A 25,575-nucleotide genomic window follows, 5' to 3' on the forward strand; every position below is an offset into this window, starting at 1 on the left:
ACAAGACTGTAATGAAGAATGTACCTGCCCTCAGTACTCAAGGAAAAAAGCAACAGATACAGTCTGAGATTGTACGACATCCTTGGAAACATGCAGGACAGCACAAAAAGCATTCTAAATAATGAAAGGAGCATTGTCCTACTTGTTGTGCTGCTCGGCATGATGGGAAATGTTAAGAATGTCAGTCTCTCCTCCATAATTTAAGTTCACAGTGGGGTGATTGATGTCACCAGTGCTTTTGTGCCGTTTGAGTGATCTCATTCCTAGCGAGTCTAAACCAAACCTGTCAATCTTCCTCGCACTGCAAAGCAACACAACGTAAATCCTCACCACCGGTCATGTGATGGAAGCTGGTCTTCTCCCTTTTAGATCAATAACTGTGTTTCTTTTTACGCCTTTTCACACATTCTATTCTTCAGCTCAGTAAGCAGTCTGCACAATGCATTGTGCTTTACAATGACACTTACATGGCCTTCCTACACCATGTATACTGCACTCAAAACTCTGTACTCAAAGGGAGAGTGCTATTTCTTCAATAAATAAATAAATATATAAATAAACATTTTGCAGATTATGATCCAGATTGAGATCCAGAGCCATGTAACAATTAAATGACCCCTGGAATTAATCAATGGCATCATGCTGTCTTAAGAAAAAAAAAAAGCTTAAAATCATAAAGCAAATAGTGTCAGTCCTTCTCTTTGATTGGTCAACTCAGTATTCCGGCCCTGTGTATAACCACAGTATAGCAAGGCTAAAACTTTTTACATTAATGTAAATGGCATCATTGTGTGCATAAGCAAAACATAAAGAAACACATCCCCTATTGACTGTTCCAACGATAACAAAAAACATAAACTGAACTTGACAGGATCATAGTGTTGAGTGAAACCGGAAAGTAAACACTGACAAAACAAAGAAAAAAAAAAAATTACAAAATAACATTTTGTCAATTCTTCCACATTCTGCTAGTGTCAGTGATTGTCCAGATCACCACAACATTATAATTAAATTAATAAATACATCACGCAAAAACCATCGCAGTGGTCTGCAAAATACTTATTCAAAGCAGATTTGCTGCCTCAGGAACAACTTCTCTACGGACAAGCATAAATTCAGAAGTCAAAAGTGCAACGAAAGCAATTACAGTCACTGTGTGTCACAGAGCACCATGTGCATTTTAATTGTCAAGACCTCCAGTCACCAAGCAGACCTTTGGCACAGCAGAGCAGAACATCAGGGATGTGTGGGGGAGGGCTGGTCATCGACCAGTGACCCTCACATTGGCCGAAGGATTTTCAGCTGAGTGTATCATTATTAACTGTCCGACCTCATTGGCCAGGCTTTGGTTCTCCATCCAGATCTCCTTATCAAACTGCGTAACACAGTGCCAGTCGTTCGTATGTTGAAGCCCTAGCATGAGGATAAACTCAGCCACAACATCACTTAAAACAGCACCAGTTTCTGCATCCTTGTCTCAGGGTGACATCTGTACAAACAGGAAGAGGAAGTGACACTGACACCCTCGTGGAACCACAGTTCTGTCAAGGATATTTTAAGATTGATCTAAATATATGATTTCTAATGAGACTAAGGGATCAATGTTATCACAACTGTAGTAAAACATTGCTTTCACAGCATTGTCTGATGGCAAATTTGGTGGTCTGCAGTTCATAATTCTCTTAATCCACTCCTCAGAGTATGAAATGATTTGACTGGTACGGACACTCTAGGGTAGGAGAGACTACTCAGTAAGATCTGTTTATTCAGAGGCTTTTAGGGATTGTCCTCTGCGTGTTTTTTTAGTCTTTTCTGAGTCCTTGCATTCTGTCAAGACAAAACAGATTGGACATGCTGACATTTAACCATGTTAGATGGATGCACTTATAAATCAAAAAGAATAAAATGCATCAAAAGAAGTAAAAGTTAATGGCCTGCACCGGTGGATTGTCACATAAATCTTCTACATCAGGGAGAGGGAATTAAACAAAGTTCAATATCACCTTGAAAGAGGCATGGAAGAGACGCAGGCAGTGCTGAAATGCCATTGAAATGTCAAAATCGTGGCAGCTTGTTCTTCAGCACGCATTCAATGCTTTCCAGCTGTATGAAAGCTCGCAGATAGGACTAGATGCGTTGAACGCCAGGATTTCAGCACAGATATTTCGGTTCTTTGCGTTCCAGGGGGTCAATGGTAGGGCGTCAGAACACGTCTGCCAACGCTGTGGGGGGAGTGGCTTTGTCCCTATTTCATAACTGTGCGCCTCTGCCAGGGCATTTTTGAACAGCCCGCTGCACCTAAATGAGACACAACGGCGAGTCAAGTGCTTTCGAGAACAACGGTTTCCCGTGACTAACTCACTGACTTCTATTAAGCACATTTTTTTCCGTCACACAGGAGGACAACCCACAACAAAAGGTCTTTACACCATTTTCAAAGGTCATGCTGGACTGTCTCTTCTGTTCCGCATAAACTCCCACGTGGACTTCAAGCACTTACTGGAAAAAGTGACCTGTCCTAACAGTTCCCTCATTAATCGTGGTATCTGCATCTGTAGCTTAAAAGCACTGCTGTAAGTGGATGGTTATTGCATTTTTTTTGTATAGAGCTGCCCGGCCGGCAGAATGAAAATGAGGCTCAGGGACAAAGAGGAACATTTATCTCCTTTTGAATGCAACAGCACACATAATTTCAAGCCACTGTTCTGGTGAGGCTGTTCTATCACTGACAAGTTGAGTGATTTGTTTATGTGTTTATCACTGTTCATTAAGAGGTCAGTTATGAGTAATGCATAACAAACTGGACATGCTGACATAGATGCAGATTTGTGATAAATTTGTACCACACCATTCTGCAGGTATGTTTTTTTGCTTGCCTGCTGTGTCATGTTCTCACACTGAGATATGCACTAGTAGAAGTTTCAGCATTTGTTATGTGTGAACAATGTATTTCAGTGTATTTCAAATCGTTTTATAATGGTGTGTAAAGAAGTTCAGGAACAATACCTTTATTGATAATTGTCGGTGTTACATATTAAATGTTTTAAGTGTCTCCTTCTTATGCTTTTTCAAATTTCGATTTGCACAGTAGCACATTTAACCACAACAACCAGCAGTCATGCATGAGTGCTAAACAGAAATGAATCCAATCCTCAGATACAATCACACGCAAGCCTCTGAAACTACTACACAACTACAAGTTCCACAGTGCACCACAGTGAAGTAGGTGGCAGTAAGAGGATCCACGCACATCATCTGAGCAACCTGCAGGTGCTTGAGGGAAGTAAAATTACAAACAAGAGTATATGTACAGTATGCACATGCACACATGTAAATGTGCACACTTACATCTCACTTTCTCCAATTGCGAATATTAGACATAAGATATAACATAAATCTATCTAAGAAGAATGCAAATTGTTCACTCAGTAAAAACACAGTTCAACAGAGAGTCATTCTTTCAAAGGTCTTTTTTGCATTGTGAGTGCTGCCCTGTTAAACACAAATCAACTGTGGAAGGACACCAGTTAAAATTGGGGTCCAACACCATACTCAGGTCTGATGAACCTGGAACTCTAGTTCTTATTACAGTGAAGAGTAACAATATATTATTAATGTTTTGCACTATTTCACAACTAATAAGGCCACAGTAGCTGAAGATGAAGGCTCCTCAACCACATATTAAATATACATGTTATGTTCATGATTAATTTAAAAATATCACACAGCAAAGGGCAACAGAAAAATGAAAAACAGGATGCTAACTTCTTGTCTAATGAGGCAAAAAATGCAATTTTACATAACAGTCACTGGTCAAACTTTTCAATGTTGTATGTATTTTGTAAAATTTTTAAATATGCATTTGTGGTATATTTACAATCTTCCCACCTTAAGTTCTGAATAATTGTGCATACAGTGCATCCACTAATAAACAAATCAGACAATGAGAAAATCAACACATGCCCACATGAAGATCAGTTACATACGTTCCCTCTATATGAGAGGTATATTGTACCGGAATCCCACTGAGCTAACACAGGCATAGACATCATTTCCTCTCCTTTCTGTCACTAATGCCCACATCCAGGAAACATTACAGCTGCTGATCCTACACACTGAGTTGGCCTCTTCTTTAGCGGAACCATAACCTCCATTCAGGCTCTGAGATCCTGTGCCATTGGCCTGCTAATCCATCGCCAGACAAGGTAATAAAAATAGTGTCACTGCCTGTTTCACAGTCACATATTTGCTTGACACATAACTGGGCTCCCATGACCAGACATAACACTGGCTTTGTGCTTGTGTGCAAAAGCATCAAATTCAGTTTTACCATTGAATAGAGGGAAACATTTAATGTATGATGTACCTGCACTGTAAATTATCTGTAAGATAAATGACCTTTAAGATACTGCTATATGTTGAAATCATAAATGAAAGAGATAACCTAAAGTGCATGCAAACCAAAGGCTGTAATTTAACTAAAAGAACTACAGTTTCACACTGCAGGCAACACCAGAAAAGCCATTTCTCACCTAGGATTTTTCATTTATTTGTTTTTTGTTTGTTATCTAATGCCTTCCGAGAAGCAGCCACAATGGTCCACAAATCACTGCACAAGCAGCAATGTCAGTCGTGTCAGGCTACAAATCCAGTTTTGATACCAGTGAAGCAGAGAATGTAATGATGTCATTGTTCTATCCCTTAAGATATGCAAAAACAAAAAAAAGTAATTTCTGCTGAGTTAAGCCACGCAGAAAAGAAAATAGCAACACTTCTCTTTAATCACGTCAGGGGCGTTTTCTGCTGCAATGAAAGGGAATGCTTGCCCGTAGACCCCAGCCTCTGATTCTCAACACGATAAAAGGACAAGAATAAAATTGATAGACACTCGCTTCTCTGGATGATGAAACATTAAGGCTATTTTTTTGGCACTTCAAGCTTGTCGACTCTTATAAAGAGGCTCCACTGAGTAGATTTGAGCACGGGGGGGAAGAAGTTCATTCAGAGCAGTGTAGTTGTCTGTCTTGGAACCCACCCACAGCGCAAAACAAAGGCAAGTTGGACATGAGAGATGTCTGAACTCTGCGTGGCATTCCTGGTTCTGAGAATCCGGCAGAGTGATCCTAACATTTAATAGATGTAGCGCAAATCATTATTAATATGAAGAGTAACACTGTTTTGTTGTTACCTTATTATCAGTAAAAAGGGGGTTGGCTACAATGTTACAAGTGTATGCACACTAAAAGCCATAAGGTCTATGTGAATAAACCCAGATGAAACTCAATGGATTTACCATGCACATCAGCCTTCTAAGAGCAACTGACATTATATGCTTTGCAAATCCTACTAAACACTTTTACACATTTTCTTAGCAGTCACCCTTATCTGGGACAACTTGCATAGCTCCTATATTATCCATTTATACAGCAGATTATTTACTGAAACAATTCAGGTAAAATGACTGGTTCCCACTGCTTGATGCCCTCATGGATTTACCTAATAGATTACTCTGTCATATCTTATTCTGTGTCTGATGGGGAATGATATGTACAAGTTGCTTATTGAGTAATCTTGTAGAGTTAGAGCAAATGAAGACTTTTGCACTTAAGTTAATGGGAGCCATTGGAAACAACCATCTGAAAAGAGATTTATATAAATTATGTATGATTGTACATACAGACAGGAAGTTTATTGTCACCGTGTACTGCATTAGCATGCTTTTATGATAATCCATTGTAATGATCTTTACTAGGGTTGTAGCATATGCTTATGCAAAGTACATCAAATGCTATTGCTGTCTTCCTTTAGGACTCACAGAGATGTATTTATAGAAAGCTGTCTGAAGGTGGTCTCATAACTAACTCATACCATATAAATATAACGAGCTCCACAAAAGAACTCATCTGCCATCAGAATAATTTATTGGAACTCTGGTCTGTACCAAGCCCATAGAGAAAGCAATTTTATAACTTCTGAAAGGCCTTTGGTGAAACAGTGATTTGATCCGGAACAGAGTACAAGAACACCTCTAAAATGATCAACTTTTTTGCAAAGCATTGCATTTACTTTGCAGTACCTATTCTCTTCAACTGATTAACCTCATGAATTCTCCTTGAATGAATTCAACATCATGTGTCCTAGCAGCCAATTGATACAGTGCATGAGTAATTAAACACTGATATTAAATTTGTGCGTAACAGCATGGCCATTGATCTGGTCCACAGTAGCGGGCATTCTTATCTGAAGTTTTCTGTTGCTAAGATGGATGTGATGGGGTGGTGGTAAAGGAAATGGCAAGTAGAAATGACATGTTAGAAAAGAGAAACAAATATATACATATATATGTATTTTTAGTATTGCCACCACAAGCAGGATAACCTCTCTAGTTTCTAGTCTGAACCCGCATAGCAGCGAGTGGGTTTTATATGAAATTGAAATGGTCTCCATGGAGCAAAAATTGAGAGAAAGAGGAGGTCGGAGACAGGACTGGAGTGAGTGCTAACTGGCCTGACAGTTGGGAGGGGAGGGGCATGGACCAACCAAGGGGGTGGAGTGGTTTAAAGCACATATCTCTGTTAATATGAGGGGTTCACCAAAGACAACAGAGCAAAGGACCCATACAATTTTCTCCTCTTCAAGGGTCCTGGCAGACCTGTGATAATTGTATCTGAGAACCGTAATGTTATTTCATGTACTCACTTTATTCTCCCTCTCAATGGCTTTGCCCTCCATGCATGTACACGCCAATTGACAATACATTTTATCATTAATGATTATTACTTCTTGCAATCTTGCATAACATATTGTGTGTCAAGCCATTCAATAAAACAAAATCTGTGAATTTATTATAAAACACAGCAGAACAAACAGCATATCAGCGTAAAAGGACACTATGCAGCTCAATTACTGAAAACTTTAAAATGTGAGAGGAAAAACAAATGAGCCATAAACAGCCCATAAACAGCTGAAGAAAATCCAGAGATGAGCACGTGAATGTGTTTAGTGTGGAATGCTAAATCAGGGGAACACAGGTAGGAGGCTGAGAAATAGAGTAACCCACCTGCTGAAGTAGGATCCTCACCATCTGCCGCTGTGGAGAGAGAGAGAGACAGCGTATGAGCCAGGAGTGACACCATCACACACCGAGACCCAGGCCTGGACCAGCTCAAACCTGTGACCATGCAGTTGGACCAAAACATTTCCCCCAGATTCCCCCAGAAAGTGCTGCCAGTGCTACCAATACTAAACAACACCTTTACCCAATTTGTTTTTGCTTCTTTTTTGCTAAAACCCATAAGGATCTCATCTGCCAGGACAATTTGAGTTGGTCACTCCCTTGGGTGAAAACATAATGAAAGCATAATGCAATTCATAACACATTAAATATATATATATATAAAATTAAATAATAGGTGAAACAAATGATTTATGAAGTTTTCTAAAAACAATCTAAGCAGATCCACAGCTGATTTTAACCAAGGAATTATTATACTGTTACCTACTTCTTGAACGGCTACATACTCCATATCACATATGGCTGCACATTTCCATATCATGAAGGCTCATGTTGGAAAGGGATCGCTTTTGCGATTAATTAATGCACTGCCTCTTTAAAATCTGTAGGCCTCCCTAACGACCACAGCCCGCAAATGCTTCAGTGATTTTGCAGGGAACGAACAAATGCTGGTTAATTGCTTATCAGAGACAATTTGACAACACCACAATGCCCGTAAATTGTAATTCAAGTGGAGTAATTGCGACGTTATTGCCCTGTTGAGTAGCTCTTTCTCTCATTGCCAACTGAGATCCACTCACTTTAGCGTCTGCACGGGTACTGCCCTTTATCTAAAACGTATTATCTGTGTAAGATGAGTCTCAGTGCGCAGGAGCAGCTCAGCGTGTGGAACTGTTATTGTTTCATTGCGCTTATTTGGCCACCCTTATCATCTGGTCACATTTGCGAGCTGTGTACCGTTCCATCTGTTTCTCTCGAAAGCCCTTTTTTTTCGCTGAGGGTGCAGCGATGGCCCCAGATCTGTGCCAGGCCGACTCGTCCCGTGGCATTTTACCAGGATAATCACGTGCATGATCTGCAGACTGTGGCCGAAATCAGCCGGAGAACCCCCCAAAAGCCAGAGTCACGCTTTCATGTCGCACGCACGGCACAGAAGACAGCACAAGACAAGGATGTCAGACCAGAGGTTTTCCGAATATTTCTGTCATGATAGATTTTCTGGAGTCAGTGTGATGATGGGGATTTGAATTCAGCAACTTCTGCTGTCTGAAATGCTTTATCTCTCGGGAATTTGGTGCGCAAGAAATCGGATTTAAACCCCATGAATCTCAACACAGACAAACCCCTGGATTCAATCAATGCTTGCCCTTGACTTTGCCTCCCAAATAAATGCAACTGTTTTTTTTTTTTTTCAATACACATTTATTTCTGCAAACGTTGATGGAAAATCTGGTAATGAAGAACAAAAAGCAACATCTGCATTTAATTAAGACAAACACATCAATTAAAATCTTGGTTGGATCTTGACTTAATAACTCTTGACATAATAACGTGGCATCAGTTGTGAAGTATCACTTTGTTACATGCTTTTTTGCAACATGCTGATCATATTATGATTTAAAATAATGATTGGTTCTCTTCTCTGGACATATGGATAACTGGGAAAGGAGTTATTCATAGTTGTGTGAATGCAGCGTATGCCCTTCTTTCACAGTAACAGAACACGTGGCACCTTCCTGGGAGGCACCTCCAAGGGATCTTGTTTCGATTCATATTACATTGATGTTCTCATTTTAACAAGGATTTCTAATTCAATATTTTCCTATGCAAATGGAAGATAAAACAGGCAGGACAGACGAACAACCCCTGCATCATCACCCCCGCTGTAATACTGGTCTGGAAGGGCATTCACGATATGAAATATTTCATTTTCAGTGTTGGTCGTGGAATGCTGTGAAACATGTGCAGTATCTCCTTTGAAAATTACACAGCCCTATACTCTAAGACTAGAAATGACTCTATTCTCTAAAAAACAAACTGAAACATAACATGGTATGGCCAAGTAAGTGCTGGTTTACAAATTAATTTACCACGTGACACCGGTCATCTTTTTTTTTTTATTCTGTATACGCTTTTGGCTAAATATACACATACACACACACATACATATTTAAACGCATACATACATGCATGCATACATACATAAACTGATATACAATACATAAAAATTTGTATACCACCTTTCAAGCACCTTTATTAAGCTCTACAGCAGCAGCCGTGCACATGTCTGCATGTGAAATCCAAATGGAAATTCTAGTTTCTCATCTCACAGCAGAGAAGAAGAAAAAAAGCTAAATTCATTTCCCCTGCAACCGAGAAACTCTCTAAATCCCAGGGCTTGACTACATGCATTCCACAGATGGTTTGTTGCGGTATTCCTCCTATACTTGGGTCTCATCCTTTCCAGTGCCGAAGGAGAAGAGGAAAGAGACACTAACATGAAAGTTAATTCCATAATGCTTGATCCTGACCAGTTTTAGTTTTGTTGTTTTCCCCCAAAAATGACATTATGCCCAATAATGTCTGCAGAATAAGAGAGGCTGATGAGAATATGGCCACAGCAGTGACCAAGAAAATGAGGTTCTGGGGCCAGCAGAAAGCAGGACTAGCTGGAGTGATATGAATGAAAGCCCTTAATAAAGTGGAAATATTTGAGGTCTGTGAACCTCAGCCTGCTGACAAGGAAAGATTGGCTGTAATTAGCACAGAGCAGTTTTGCTTTGGTTTCTCTCTTCATGACATTAAAGAGCAAGTTTCTCAAGAAAATGAGCCCAAGACATTCTTATTTTAGACATTTCACCTTCACTGCTTCAAAACATTTGCAAGAGACTGACAATTTATGCATTAAGATCCACACGCATGTAACTTATCAAATAAGAAACATGCTATATATCAGGGTATGACGCTGCATGAATTGAAGGATTATTTATATATTTAGATAAATATACGGTCAATTGTGTTAATTCATGTATAAGGCTGCAGCAATTTGTTAATTAGAATATACAGTATATTAACAGGACCTATTAAGAAGCTAAAGCTTTAGCTGGCAACTAATTCTTTGAAATTGATTAGGTATAACCCTTTGATGTGCATTCTACACAACAACACCAGGCTTGTGGGAGCAGTTAGAAGGGGAGCAGTTAGAAGTTTAGATGATGCAGAACTGTCAGTTGTAACACACAGTCACAGTTATCACATACACTGATGAGCCAAAACATTATGGCCACTCACAGGTGAACCGAATAACGTCGATCATCTCCAAACAAGGGCACACTTGTGGGATGTGCTGGAACAACAAGACCGATCCACGGCGGCTCCACCTCGTAACTTACAGGACTTGAAGGATCTGCTGCTAATGTTTTAGTGCCAGACACCACAGGACACCTTCAGGGGTCTTGTAGAGTCCATACCTTGGCAGGTCGGTGCTGTTTTGGCAGCACACGGAGGACCAACAGCATATTAGGCATGTGGTCATAATGTTTTGGTTCATTGGTATATATATATATATATATATATATATATATATATATATATATATATATATATATATATACACACACCCGCATACACACACACAGGGTGAGAGAATGTTTTTAGCATGTGACCTCTCAGTTGCTACAGCTGCTACAGAGCAGGTGTGTTTACTGCATATTTCAGTATTTGACTATTTTTTTTTAATTGCATCTGGTGAAACTAAAGGCACCAACAGATTTCACCTGCATGGAAAGACTCCTTGCCTACTTTTGGGGACAGGTTGTTTGGAGTATGAGCCTGGCTGGGGCTCAGACAAATCAACATTAATCTGTCTCTTACCTTGTCCTTCTACTCTCTTGTCCTCTGTCTCCTAAACCCTGCTCTGCTTGCCTCTCCTGTCTGAGGTATACCTCTCTTGGCACTCTCCTCATTCCAGTGATAAAGGATGGGCCTGGTTGAAAAACTTAATGTGATTTGTTATATATATTCAAAAGGCCTTACTGAGAAGTGGTTCTATGGCAAGGAGTAAAGAGAGAAAGAATGGCTTTGCTTGGCTCCAAATCTAAACAATTTCATCAAATCCACGGACAAGTGCTCACCTATGGAAATGAACAGGAGCATATCTTTGACATGTTTTGAGTTTCTAAGCAATCAAAGCACATTGACAAGACAAAAAGACACCTCTAATCTCTGAGGCGCTGTTGTTTTGCCGCATACATAAATTGACTCTGAAGGAGGCAAGGTGACAAGACAATATCATTTGCCATTAGCGTTTTAGGTGTCATTCAGTTCTGGAGTATTCAGTGCACCCATCTGTTAATCATGAATTTTAAATAAATGGGCCATCTCATAAAGTATGTCAAACTGAATACATCACCAGAGTTATCCCTCTGTCATTTATATGAACACACTTGCTTTCATGACTCATTTTCATTGAAGCCTAAAACCAACATCGCACGGTTCTATTCATTATCGCTAACACACCAAATCTATTCAGACAATGTAGATCGTAATTCAGATCTTTTTAGCTGTTTTCAGCAGAGCTTTGTCAAGCAGAAACAGAACTTACCCTGTCACATGAAGTGCAATGTTTGACTTCAGATATTTTGGTGGGTTATCATTCAGCAACCAGGCCACAATATTATTACACAGGGATAATGAGACATGTCCTGCTGTGGTGCTGGGTTAACTGGCATCTAGATAATGTGTCTGTTCAAGCGATTGCAATCGAATTATAAATCTCACACTCTCACCTGGAGCTCATAGTGAAACCAAATGAATTAATTCACTAACAGCACGCAGTAATGTATTCATTGTTATGTTTATTTTCACCCATGGACAACACTTACACATATTTGTTATTTACAGTGTTAATTTTGTGCCAGAATTCTCATCAGACACCTCATTCTGCCACCTTTGTGTAGAGGGCACTGCAGTCACATCAGTTTAGCTGAAGAAGCTTGCGTTTTTTACTTTTCATAATGCACAGACCAACACACAAAGTCTAATGCACTTCAACTCATTGGTGAGGCACACAGCGTTCTACACTGCTTCACTCAAATGTACTCCATTGGTACTCAAAATGTTACTGCGCAACTCATGCAGTAATTAACAGGCTAGTCTGCAATGCAACTTAGCCTTTAATCACCGTGTAACTCACATAATATCTCACAGTACAGCTCAGTGTTACAGTCTAAACCACATAGTAACTCACAGACAAACACATAGCATGACTATGTCACAGACTAAATCACACAGTAACTCATAGACCAACTCACATTATAGCCAAATGATATGAAGCTAGAAAATTTTGTAAACTCAGTGTCATAGGGTACATCACATAGTAACTCACAATGTGGCTCACAGTCTTCTAGCACATCACAGTCTTCTTGCTCATAGGAAACTTACTTTTCAAAGCCAGAACATGCCTGTCATGCCAATATAAGAGCCATGGGAAAAAACTGAACAACAGCCTGTTTAGACTGAAAATGAAACAAAAATGGAGCCAGATATTGGGCACACTCAAACCAACGTATATCCCATTGCCAGTGCTCATTAAGAGTGTTTTCTGTACTGTGTAGGTAATAAACAGAGGTTTATGGGACAAACTACTAAGAAATCCATGAAATGCAAAAAAATAGCCTTTACTATGTGGAGCTCCATAGTGCATTTGGTGTAGCCAATAAAACGTTCCTTGTGGCAGATAACCCAAATAGCAGACACGTCCTCACGCATTGCTCCAATTCAACACATCAATCTTCTTTCCTGGCTTGAAAGTGGTGTGGCCACATGTTGAGAATCGATCAGTTTCTAGCATGTAATGAAAAAAAGATTATTAACTATTTACACTTGGCTACTTTTTTAGTCTTTCAAATTCAACTACAGCAACAACAGAACAGTATAAAATATAAAATGACTTTCATAACAAGCCAAATTCCAATGTAGAGTTTTCTGTAGAAATTCATTCATCACTATCATGATACTTAACACTCTCAGTGTTGACAGATTCATCAGACTTGTTGAAAGTGTAACACCCAGCTTCAAATTTGTTTTACATTAAAGCAGTGTTTTAATGCTAAGCAGCAGTAGCTTCCTTGATTAATATTGACAAATGAAACAAAACAAAAAAATTAACAAGTGAAACAAATAATGCTGAAGAACTATTGTGCAAAGAAAATGCTAATCTTATCATAGATCGCTTTAAAAGTCAATTTCAATATTGCATCTGCAGACATTTGTTTATATGAATCTTTTCATCTGCTAAACACATTATTTACGCTTTGGATTTCTGTGGTTCCGTTGTGCCGTGTACTAGCAATTCAGGCCAATTTCTATTAAAAACATTTAATGGTCCGTGTCAACATGATTCACATCAATGTAATCTAATACATCTGTGAGAGTCCAGCTCAAAAAGCTCAGCCCTTTCACTGAAATCATATTAGTCTGCTGTGCAGTTACACAGTGAAGAGCGGGCCAGCTCATCTGCTTCCATCTCACTGCATCTGAAGACAAGGTGAAATAAGCAGTCAGCCTCAGAGGCCTGACTGAGCCATTCACAAAGCTTACAACAAATGTGTGTTTTAGCATTTCCTTCAGTTTACTATTGAATATTGCAAACTTAGGATTCCCATCATGCTTGCATTGAGTTGTGCTTCTGGTTAAAATGGAAGTGCGCTCCCTTAGCACTTCCAAGCAACGTCTATGAATCTGAGACAGGATTATTGTGGCTTTCCATAAGGGGGAAAACCTGTGCCATTTCGGAAAAAAAATAGAATAGATCCATTGTTCTAATGCCATCAATTGCCTTTTTAAATGATTTTTAGGAATTTAGGGAATATTCTTCAAACTTTGTTATTCATTCTATTTATTTATTTTGTCATGCTTCAAGCCAAACCAATGGACTCTGTTCCTTTATATTCTCATAACAAACTCATCTCATAAAAAGGGCAAATAAAATATTAGTGATGGCATTGCTGATGAGACAGCTGAGCTTTATCAGGGAATACACTGACAGGTACACTTCAAAATTGCCCAAAGGCAGCACGGTATAAAAGATGCTACAATACCTGAAGTATCTAATTTGCTACTGACTAAACTGAAATGATTTTGTCAGAACTGAAACACTCAAATCTGGCTACCTCTCACACTGTACATTTTGACCACACTATCACACAATAACACCTTCCGTAGCTACAAACCAACATATTTTCCTTGCCCACACACACACACACACACAGACGTCATTCAAACTAATTCAAACGTTACCAGCAAGGGGTTTGGGGAAAACAGAAATGACTTGCAACGTGCAGCAATGCCCGTGCATCCAGTCAGCCTGGCACGTGGGTGATAAGATTCAGACCCTTGACTGATTGCCTTCGCAGGCGTGACAACGACAGAAAATGCTCCCTCACCAGGACGGGCCTCAGCTGAGCTGGCCGGCCCAGGCCTGATACGACAGCAGGTGAGTGCACGAGATAGCGGCATGCCCACAACGCTCGCAAACAACACCTTGCGCTTATGCATGCTCACATTATCTCCGCAGTCCCTCGCCTTGCCCTCTGGAGGTAATACAGACAGTCTGCCATTGTGGGAATATAAACCACCTGCACACCACTGAGAAGGAGCGGGCTGCTAGGAAGCAACCTCTGAATTAGGACATAAAAAGAAATGTTTTTGACAAATATATGTGTTGTCCAATTGCAAATAAATGTGTCACGACTTGTTGCCCTGTAGGCAGTATGTCTCAAAGCACTGACATCTAGTACGTTGTTATTACTATCATTAATAGTGGTAGACATAGCAGATGTAACAGTAGTAGCAGCAACAGCAGCAGTAGTAGTAATAGCAGTAGTGGTAGTAGTAGCAGCAGAATCAGAAAAAGTAATAGAAGAAGTAACAGTAGCATCAGAAGCAGTAGTAGCAGGGTGGTGGTAGTATCGGTAGTAATGGTAGCAAGTGGTAGTTACAGACATAGTGGCTCTTAAAGTTGTGGGGGTCCCCTTCTGTGCCAACCCTCTGTAAACTCCCTGGTGGTCTTGAATACTATTCAGTGTGTGTATCCACAGGATACACTACCTGTTGTGTCCAGATGCAAGATCAATTCAGCACAATTACAACAGCAGATGTTTACCGAGCAAGGAGCCAAGTCGGTGGGAGGATTTAAATATTGGATGGCGTTTCTATCATCCATTTACTAAGCTGCCGTATGTGGACTCTAACAGTGCAATCCGTCTTTCTGACTAACTACTGCCAAATACCTGCCCACTGTTTGGAATCTCATCTAATCAGTATCACGTGCACACAGACACAGACTTGCATCAAGTCAGCTAATGTAAATGGTGCATGTTTTCAGTTATGTTTTTGTTTTTGTCATGCCCATAACCCCCAGATTCAACACTTTCTCCTTGAATATGAGTACTGAATTTGACCAAGTGTAACTTTTTTTGATACTTGGCACAATGCCATGCGTTTGCCACAAAACAATTAAAGACAATTGTGGGAAATATGAAATAACAACATAATATTACATATTATTCATATTACATATTGTATATTATTGTATAGTATATAATACATATAACTTCCTTATTCAAAATTACTCAAAGTAAAGGACAAAGCAGTGTGGTTGGACTGAATCTGGGTTTTACCATAATCCATGGTGAATGACCTCAGTCTCATTTCACATAAATTAACTTTTATGGAATAAACAAATGTGGTGCCTTGATGTCGCAGAAAGACAAGAACACACTGACTAATAAAGCCCATAAAAATGGAAATCGGCAGGAGACCTTCAGGGCACATCTCCTCAGTAGAATGCCTGTAGGGCACATCTCTACCACAATAATGCCTATAGGGCACATCTCCACCAACAGAATACCTTGTCTAACTAATCATCACATTACAATAACAAAATTCACTTAGGCTATGGATTTATAGCTTGCGCTTTGCAACACGGCAGTGTAATTGTTCAAGCTATTAAAAGTGTGTTTTTAATTACAAAAGTCCTGTCGTGACCCTTATAAAATCACCCATTGTGAACGGTAACTGGGAATATGTTTCAGATAACAATGTACAGAATGTAGAATGTACAGTTACCCAGCTTGCTCCACTGGCCTCTATTGACTTGCAAATTAGATACAAAAATTCAGATAGTATGTGGGAACATCCATATACATGACACTTCTTGGAGTCATTATTTATATGTTTCTATACTATGAATAAAATATTACTGGCAATTTTGAAATGTGTAAACACACATAATATTGCCAAAGCTATGTGGTAACTGCTAACGGGAGGGAAATTGGAAAGAACTTTATGAGATCTTACTTCCTGACTGTTGCAATACTGTTGTGGCGTTCAGCAACTGGCCACTCCGATCTGACATTTGGCATTACTGAAAAAAATAAAAGTTTGCATGACCACAATAACATTAAATGCAATTTGGCAAACCAGTGAGCCTTATTAGAGTCACATGAATGACACAAAGACCTAGTAATACAACAGCACATGACGAGCGTTACAATGCTGAACAGAACTGAGCTGAGTATGCTGACCACGCGATTTGGAATGTCCCACATAACTTGTCTGCCTCCTTGATCACACTCTTTACGCAATGAACCTAATCAGCATTTATTACAGTGACACATAGAGTGACACGGGTGTTGAGGAAGTACTTGAGCACTGGGATTGATTCATCTTAGTGAAACACTGATAAACACACATTTTACAACCATTTTATCTACAGGGCAGACAACATATCACGTGCCACATGACGATGCCACTTTTGCTGAATAAAGACAATCCAATGATCATATTCTGCATATTTGGTGAGGAGCCCATGCACGCACGTGCTTCCCTTTAACATTGCCAGCCTTTGATCCAAATGCTAAACTGTGCTGTGTCTAACTGGCCAGATCAATGGCCTGCTTTATAACATTGTTTATGTAACTTGTCCTATTGAGCTAAATTAGCTTAACAAAGTATACAGGAAATGAGCAAATGGTATATTTGAACTGTTCTTTATTTTGACTCTTCGAGAAATCCCAGTAGAATAGTATTTGTTTGTTCAATAGATGGATTAAAAAAGGAATCATCCAGGAATCCATAAAGGAGTCATAAAGTTCTTAATACCTGGTTGATGGAGAAAAATAAATTAATGAATGAATAAAAAATAAATAAATAACTTTTCGGCAGCATTTCAGGTAATGGGAACAGATGTTAGCATTAGCATATCCATCTGTAGGTCCAGAGGCTTGTCTCCACATTACTGATGCATGCTGGGAAAAGTCAGACCACTCAAACTTTTGTCCTTGTATTTTAACTGTTCTTACTTTTTTTCCTCACCTTTAGAAAGCTGCTTTTATTAAACTAACCCATTCACACAACTCAGCAGTGGACACTGTGTACAGATAATCACTGAAAGCTGCTTCAGCTGTTCCCGCAAAGCAGGGGAAAACAGGCAGACATGGATCGCTTTCTCAGTTCTACATTTTACAGCTTCATTTGACTCTGCCGGGAACAAAGTGTGAGGAACAATGCCTCATTAAGGACACCCAAAGCAATCCAGTATGTTCTTTATGAAACCTGTTATTTGCTGCTGTTGCAAACTGACATTGTTTGTTATTTGGGCTACAGTGGCAGGACTGTGTCCTTTAGGAAGGCTGAGTGAAATAATTTCTAGTGCAGTTTGTGAAGAGAACGCTAGCCTGTGTATTTCCCTGCATTTAATTTATTAATTTATTAATCTCTGCATTTATGTGGCAGGGGTATTTAGCTGTGGAAGACCTGCCCTGGATGAAGATGTATTACTGTTTGACTGAAATGCCAGAACCACAATGCAGCTTTTTTTTTTTTTTTTTTACACAGAGTTATATTGTGTGTTACATTACTGTCATTTTAGCAGATGTTCTTATCCAGAGCAACTACCATAAGTTACAATGTTTTTTACACATTATCCATTCATACAGCATGATATTAACTGAGGCAATTGTGGGTTAGGTACCTTTCCCAAGACTGCAATAGCAGTTCCCCAGTGAGGAATCGAACCGGCAACCTTTTTGTTATGAGCCCTACTCCTTACCACTATGCCACACTGTCGCCTGCTTCCTAATAACAAACGATTAACAAACAATTTAATAATAAACATTGCTTCTTTGACATCACTCTGGGCATGATGATTGGCAAAACACTATGAACAGACAAATGGTTTTATTGCTTTTTTTCAGTACCAGAAATAACAATGGGAGACAACTGCTAGAAGACCTTGATCACAATTTTCAAAAGCTCATTGCATTTGTGCCGGATTTGCACACAGGCTGCCTTTTGAGGAGTGGTTTCATTAACATTGTGTTTCAACCCAGCACTGCACTGGAAAAAAAATCTCCAGAAGAAACAGGATTTATTTGGAGAGTAATGGTATGAAACATTCATTTCACAGAAAGGGATCAGTCGTGACTTTTCTCCTTGCACATAACACGTACTTGTTTCTGATTGGCCCACAAGTGATTCAACACATTATGGCAGAGTTTGCATTGTGTGCAAAGGGAGAAGCTCTAGAGTCCGTTGCTGTGGTGATATTCACATGCCATGTCAATCTTTCAGCTCCTCTAAGCTTGTAAAGGCTATTGCTGTGCAGCCTGATTACCTTGTTTAGGGTCACACCTTTATAAAACATTATTAATTATAAACATTATTTTTTTAAGCAATAGCCACCCCTTCCTGTCAGCATGCATCCCACCCACATGTATTGGTGATACAGCTACACACATGCACTTGCCATTTGTATTAAGACCATGACAAGCAGGCCATTTGAGAAAATAATGAAGAACATTGTGTAAGAAATGAAGAGCAGTAACTCTCATTCATTACTTACAGTTAAGGGTAAAACACATTGCAGATAGACTGAAAATCATCTTAAGTGTTTAATGTAAACAGGGAATTTCTATTGTATTTTTTTTTTCTATTGTACTTTTTTACACCAAAGTTAATGTGGTGTGCTCTCCTACCTGTAGTACTCTTCCCACAATCTGAAAATTTGAGGGAACAGCAAGTGCCAAACTGGGCAACTGAGTAGGAAATGTGACAGATAACAGCATTCTACAGGACAAACTGAGATTACTCTTCTACCACAAATGGCTAAATAAATATAAAAGAAATTAGGTACTGTTTCTAAATAGAGTGTTACATGGAAACTCCTAACTGAGCAATGAACTGAGACAAACACAGCCTCAGAGACAAAAGGAAAGGCAAAACTTCAATAAAAAAAACACAGACTTACGGACCTGCTCACTGCACTAGCTAAATTTTATTGCTTCTCACGGATAGAGTCAAAAGTGGGTCATCGTGTTCACGTTTCACCATAATTTGACCTTCATCGGAGCAATTTTTCTGCCATCACTTTTCAGAGATGCAGTGAAAAACCTGACTTTTCCCACACAGATGCAAATAGAGTCAGACTTGTAAAACCACTGTCTGACCTCAAAAAGCAAAAATCCAGATCAAACTGTAATACCAATAAAGAGTAAATATCATCCCCTTAATAAAGCTGAAAAATAAAAACTAAAACTAAAAAACTGGATTATCCATTAAGTGAAACATATAGACCCTTGTTACCTCCTCCACCAGCCATCATTCATTACTATTTCCACATTCTATTTTCCACCTTGCCAGGACCACAAAAGTGGATGGTAAGGCAAGCCATGAGCTATTGGCTCCTCTGTTGATTTGATTATTTGAATCTATGCACTAAAGAAATATATAAGTATTTGGCCACACCTGTTTTTCAGGGTTTGGTCTAGGCCCCTCATCTCCAGTGAAGGGCAATCTTAATGCTTCAGCATACCAAGACATTTTGGACAATGCTATGCTTCCAACTTGGTGGCAACAGTTTGGGGAAGGCCCTTTTCTATTCCAACATGACTGTGCCCCAGTGCACAAAGCAAGGACTACAAAGACATGGTTTGATGAGTTCGGTGTGGAAGAACTTGACTGGCCCGCACAGAGCCCTGACCTCAACCCCATTGAGCACCTTTGGGATGAACTGGAACAGAGATTGCGAGCCAGGCCTTCTCGTCCAACATCAGTGCCTGACCTCATTCACACAGAAACACTCCAAAATCTTGTGGAAAGCCTTACAAGAAGAGTGGAAGCTGTTATAGCTGCAAAAGGGGGACCAACTCCATATTTAAGTATATGTATTTGAATACAATGTCATTACAGTGTAATGGTCAGGCGTCCGAATACTTTTGTCCACATAGTGTGTATATATATATATATATATATATATATATATATATATATATATATATATATATATATATATACACACACACACACACACGCTCCAATGTAGCTCACATTAGATCACAGCAAGGTACATTACTTATGGTCTGCATGATACAAGAAAACATAAATTAATTAAGCACACACAAGTTATAACCCTGTTTTTCTCCTACTAGCTTCCCTTAAAAAGGTTTCACTGTTTCAAGTAATTCAAATGAAACCACTCAAGTTGAAAGACACTGCTGAAAATCTGTGAAATGCTTTCAAAGGTTTAACTCTCACTTGGAAAGGAACGCTCCTGACTCGGATGAGTGCATGTATAACTGTGCATTAAGAAGAAAAAATAAAAATGAATGGAAAAAAATGCTGTTCCCACAAAAGCAGAAAAAAGGCATATTGAATTTATGTAAAAAAGGGGTTGATGTCTCTGTCCTGCTAAATGATCAAGCCTTGCTTGAAATGTATCCTCCTCCAGCTACTGGCACATTCTGCCTTCAATCAATATGTTTTCTACATCTGCTTTCAAGTACCTTGCCAAAGTGATTGCAAGTCAGCATGCAGACGCTCAATAGTGATGCAAGCCACTTCTGGCAGAGCTTCATACAGTTGGGTCATTATGGCTGAAAAATGATGCTTAATGAGAAGGATATCAGGAAATCTCCACCAAGGATAGCCTAGGTGCACAAAGCCTGGCTAAGCTGTGCAAATTTTAAAGCAATGTAATATTAGCTTGGAAGGTCATTTTTTTCAGCTATTTTTTCTTGTAGAGGGACATTCCAATCTACACAACCAAGAAAAGCTAAACCAAGTTTGATACAAGAACAGCAGGTGGAATAGGCAGTATTTTTTGAGCAGAATTGATGGACAGCTGTTTTGTGACAGCGGGTTAGGCTGTCTTTTTGTCTCTGTGAAATATAGGCCTAATTACTTTGTACAAGAGCTTTGTGGGAAAGTACTGTCCCTAGATCAGTTAAAAAAGTGTTGCCTCCTCAAAACCCCCCAGCGCATCCAAATGAACACTGCAAATGAATGAAGTGGGAGAGAAAGCTGTATCTATAAAATATTCATATCATTTAGCACCTACTTTATTCATTTACCTATTTTTATGGGTTTTTATTGTCAAATATCTACAGCAACCAGAGTGTGTGTGATAGGGTTAAAACCCGTGGAATTTTATGTTCATCTTTTAAAGTGGTGAATGAAAAAATAATAAAAATACTACAATAATAAAAAATAAATAATAAAAAAATACTACAAAAAAATAACAACAGAGGGATGGTCTCATTTGATGGGCATTTATGGATGAGCGGATGGGTGCAAAACGGATTAGGAGTGACGTGCTGTGCACCACATGTCATGGGAGAAAGCTCTGCGCATCCAAGGGACAGCTGTCGCTCGCCCAACGGCACGGCCTGCCACGACTGGAGCTCCCTTCAACTGCCAGGAAGAGCAAGGCCCATGTCTTACCACAGGAGAGCCATTACTGTCACCCATTACTGACACCCACATGGGACGTTCACGCCACCAGCTACTGACAGACACCGACACGCAACGAGTCACGCACCAACAGCAAGACACGAAGGTTTACCACTAAGTTAGGCGCTGACGGCTAGCCGCAGAATGATGGCTACACGAGTCAGCAGTCTCTGAGCTCAGCGCCTTACTTTAGGTGGGCTTGGAGGGGGGTTACAAGAAGACTCATGCAATACAAACGTGCTACCGGAGCCAGCGCTTTGTCACTTACCAACCTCAACCTCCATAACATTAGTACACTGTGGGCCTGTGAAGCCGGGGGGACACTCACATGTGAACGCCTCGTCGGCCAGCGCCGTAAAGCAGGCGCCCCCGTTCGCACATGGGTTGGGCTCGCACGCTTCCCCTGTGAAAAAAACAAGACAAGAGGGAAGAGGATGGAGCTCAGCAATTACAACAGAGAGGCTGCGTTCTGTTCGCTGCGCCACCAGCAGGCCAATAAACGCATAGAGGGGGATCTGACTGACCGCCAGGGAGAAAGAGAGCTTAGAACTGCTGGTGAACCACCATCTGTGATTTATTTATCCAGCCTTTCACCAACCCGAGATGGAGGCTGACGAAATTATTAAAAAATACTCCGCCCCGCTTCTTCTGGGCTTTGTGGCTGGAACCACTGGTCCTTTGTCTCCAGACAACAAGGTGAAGGTTTCTTGGCTAACAGGTCAAGTGAACAAGGCACGGTTTGTATGAGAATCCTGACAGAGCAGTTAAATCTTTCTCTGTTCTCTTCTTCTTCTTCTTTTCTTTGGTGAGAGGTGTGTTTAGGATTTTATATGGCTTCACTAGATGCTGGGATGAAGAAATAGAATTGCTGACATAATGGCTGGCCAAAAGCTCCGGGAGTGATTGGAAGGAGTAGAAACACTGGAATTCCAGGCTCTGCCAAAACCCCACCCCTCTTCAGCTCGCCTCCAGTATCCGGACAAGACGCTACGTCGTCTCCACAAGGGCGAGGCATCAGGAATAGCAGGACATCACACACACAATTTGGCCCAAAAGGTCAGACTTCAGTTTTCGCTTCACCAAAGGAGGTGTGACACTTTTGCAGCTGAATGGTGCTCTTTGGCAGGCTGCATCCACAAAATGCCCCGCCATCACTTCTAGAAGTGCTTCTACATGTGTAATCACCAAAAAAGTGTCAAAGGTCCAAACGCTGAAGGCTGTGAAAAGCATTTTACACACATAAGCAGACTATGACTAACAGGTGTGTGAGTTGCATCAGGAATTACAAAACAGATGAACAGATGAAAAAAGAACAGAAGACTGCAGGAAACCACTAGACTTCCAAGGTAAGGGATGATGAGTTCATCCAGAGGATAGGTCTGCAAAACACAGCAGAATCAGCTGAATGACTGAATGCTGATAACAAGACTCTTATGCATATGCTAAGTAAATTAAACTGTGGCTATCTGGTGACAACAGTGGTATTTAGTCTACTGGGCATTGATGAGTGTGAGCAGGGGCCAAGACCTAAGGAAAGACATATATAAAAGATACAATGGCTAAAGGAATTATCTTCTTAAAGTGAAAGGAAAGAGAAGAAAAAACATCACTGAAAGACTCTTGGCACAAACCTGTAAGCAAACCAGAAAAATAGACAACGTGGTCTTAATAAGCCAACATAGGGAGATAAAGAGCTCAGGGAGAGAGCTGGATCAACAGAGGGGAGAAAAGGGTAAGGATAGACATGGATGGAAATTACTGTTACATATCCAGTGACAAACCACAGCAGGTACTGATGACAGGGGAACAGGCTTAACATTTTGACTCTATGAATCCAAAGCTTTTGGGAGCACATCTCTTTCAGTAAATAGTTGCCTGTCATTTTCAAAATCTGTATAGAGCTTTTGTTGCATTTAAATCCAGGAACACCCAAAGCTGTTTTTTATACGTGCCTGCTCCTGCTGTTTAAGCTTACCTGAGAGAATAAAAGGCATCAAAGGCCACAATGAAAAAGAGGCTCAGAAAATGAGGAGTTAATCAAGGGCAAATGAATGTCAGTGGATGTGTGGGAATGAGTGTAGGGGGAGTTTGATCATAAGGTTTTTCACCTGTATTTTGACTACAATTCCCCAAAATGGTGAACCTTCCTTTCTCTGTCTTATTTTTCACTCCCACCTTCTAATAGGCGATGATTTATAAGTTCCAGCATTCCAACTACTGTTGGCCTCCGTGAATGCATTTGTCATGTCAAACAACAACAAAGTCCAGCAGAGAGCACTGCGTCACTCTGGTCTGAAACCACCATAATCATGGTGGGCTTGGAAAGGAGCCCTGTCCCATAAACACCACAACTGCTGGTGAGGGTGCAGTCCGGTCACAGAGAGTTTGGTGGTCTCTTCTCCATGCACAGCCGCACAGCGTGCTCAACACACACAATAGAGCCGCTGTGAGCTCAGACGCAAACACCCATACCCTTATTTACTGGGCCCTCTTTCAAAAAGCTTTCCATTACTGTGAAAATCGTTCCCCTAAAGATTTGAAATGGTTTTGCTCCTGGAACTTTTTTTCGTTAACCAGAAGCTGTACATCCACTGTGCAGAGTTATGTTACTCCTGAAATTGCTTTGCCTGATAAGTGTTTCCATTGAAGCAAGACAATATTATTTTCAAGCGGATGCCGTTGTTGGACACCTCAAGTGAACCACTTGCTCCATTTTCATTGAAGACACTGAGATTTCATCTGTGCGCTGCATTCCCCCTCACTGTATTGAGCTTCCTTGAATATCCATAAAATGCAATTCAAATTCAGTTCAAAGAAAAGAGTCAGAGGAACAAACAGTCAGTCCCTGCTGCTTCTCTTGCCCATTTGCAGGAATAACACTTCAGAGGTGATTGAGTCTTCACGATGTCATCCACTCAACAGCAACACTGTCCTGTAACAGGCCGTCCGATTAGCTCATGGGGAATACTTGGTGTTGTCACCGGTTATACTGAGGTTCCATTACGAGATGTTCACTTACTGTCTTTAGTTGACTATTCTGTGAGGGAGGGAATCAGTAGCCTGAGCTACAGACTGCATCTTGTCCCCCAAGAAAAGAGCAACATTTCAGTATTAATTGAGGGGAGAGGGAAGTTAATGAATTACTGTAACTGCCTAAAAAGCCAGAAACGCAATGAGAATTCCACAAAGACTGCATTAGCATGTGTTTGTTTGTTTGCCTTTTAATTCTAGATGTGGTGCCAAATTGCCTGAAATCCAAAAAGCTAATCAATATAGTGTCTGTTAAGTGCCCGGAAGAGAGCCATTCTGGAAAACTTCAAGGGGGGTTGGCAGCTACTTTTGAATCCAATATAGTGAAAAATTTATTGCATCCAGCAGAGACACATGATTCAAGCCATGCACTCATATCTCTGCCAAGCACAGGGACAGGTCTTACTGCTTTGATGCAGCTAACCAGATCCAAGTTTCCCAGGTTTTATATCATATTCAATAAAGAGTACTTCCACTGGAAAATGAATCCTTGCTATGGTCATCCAGGAAGTTTCTCTGAAAGGTTATCACAGATTCACTGTAATAATTAGCTTTCAGTTATCTATTTGTGACAGATTTAAATTATTGTTTAAAGCTCCCTACATCAATTTGTAAATATCCTTAACTTGAAACACCAGAGAAAGTCATACTAGGACATACTAGGACATACTAAGCAGAAACCAAGCTGCTGGCATTTACAATAATGATTCTAACATGTTTCATGTCACATGTCCAACCAT

The 25,575-nt window shown here is 40.1% G+C and overlaps 1 protein-coding gene across 3 annotated transcripts in view; it reads right to left on the bottom strand.

Annotated features, from left to right (window-relative positions):
- The window catches only part of LOC118776608 (EGF-like repeat and discoidin I-like domain-containing protein 3), a 134,645-nt gene that overhangs the window by 89,060 nt on the left and 20,010 nt on the right, over window positions 1-25,575 (bottom strand). Inside the window, exons 2-3 of one of the 3 annotated variants that reach the window (XM_036527055.1) lie at window positions 22,134-22,208; window positions 7,061-7,090 (exon numbers count right to left, since the gene is read on the bottom strand). In XM_036527055.1, the coding sequence (XP_036382948.1) occupies window positions 7,061-7,090; window positions 22,134-22,208 (105 nt within the window). Of the gene's footprint in view, window positions 1-7,060; window positions 7,091-22,073; window positions 22,209-25,575 lie in introns of all 3 variants that reach the window. The other 2 variants (XM_036527053.1, XM_036527056.1) reach the window with 2 other exon arrangements.

This window comes from Megalops cyprinoides, chromosome 4, assembly GCF_013368585.1.
Source record: "Megalops cyprinoides isolate fMegCyp1 chromosome 4, fMegCyp1.pri, whole genome shotgun sequence".
Taxonomy (NCBI): Eukaryota; Metazoa; Chordata; class Actinopteri; order Elopiformes; family Megalopidae; genus Megalops; species Megalops cyprinoides.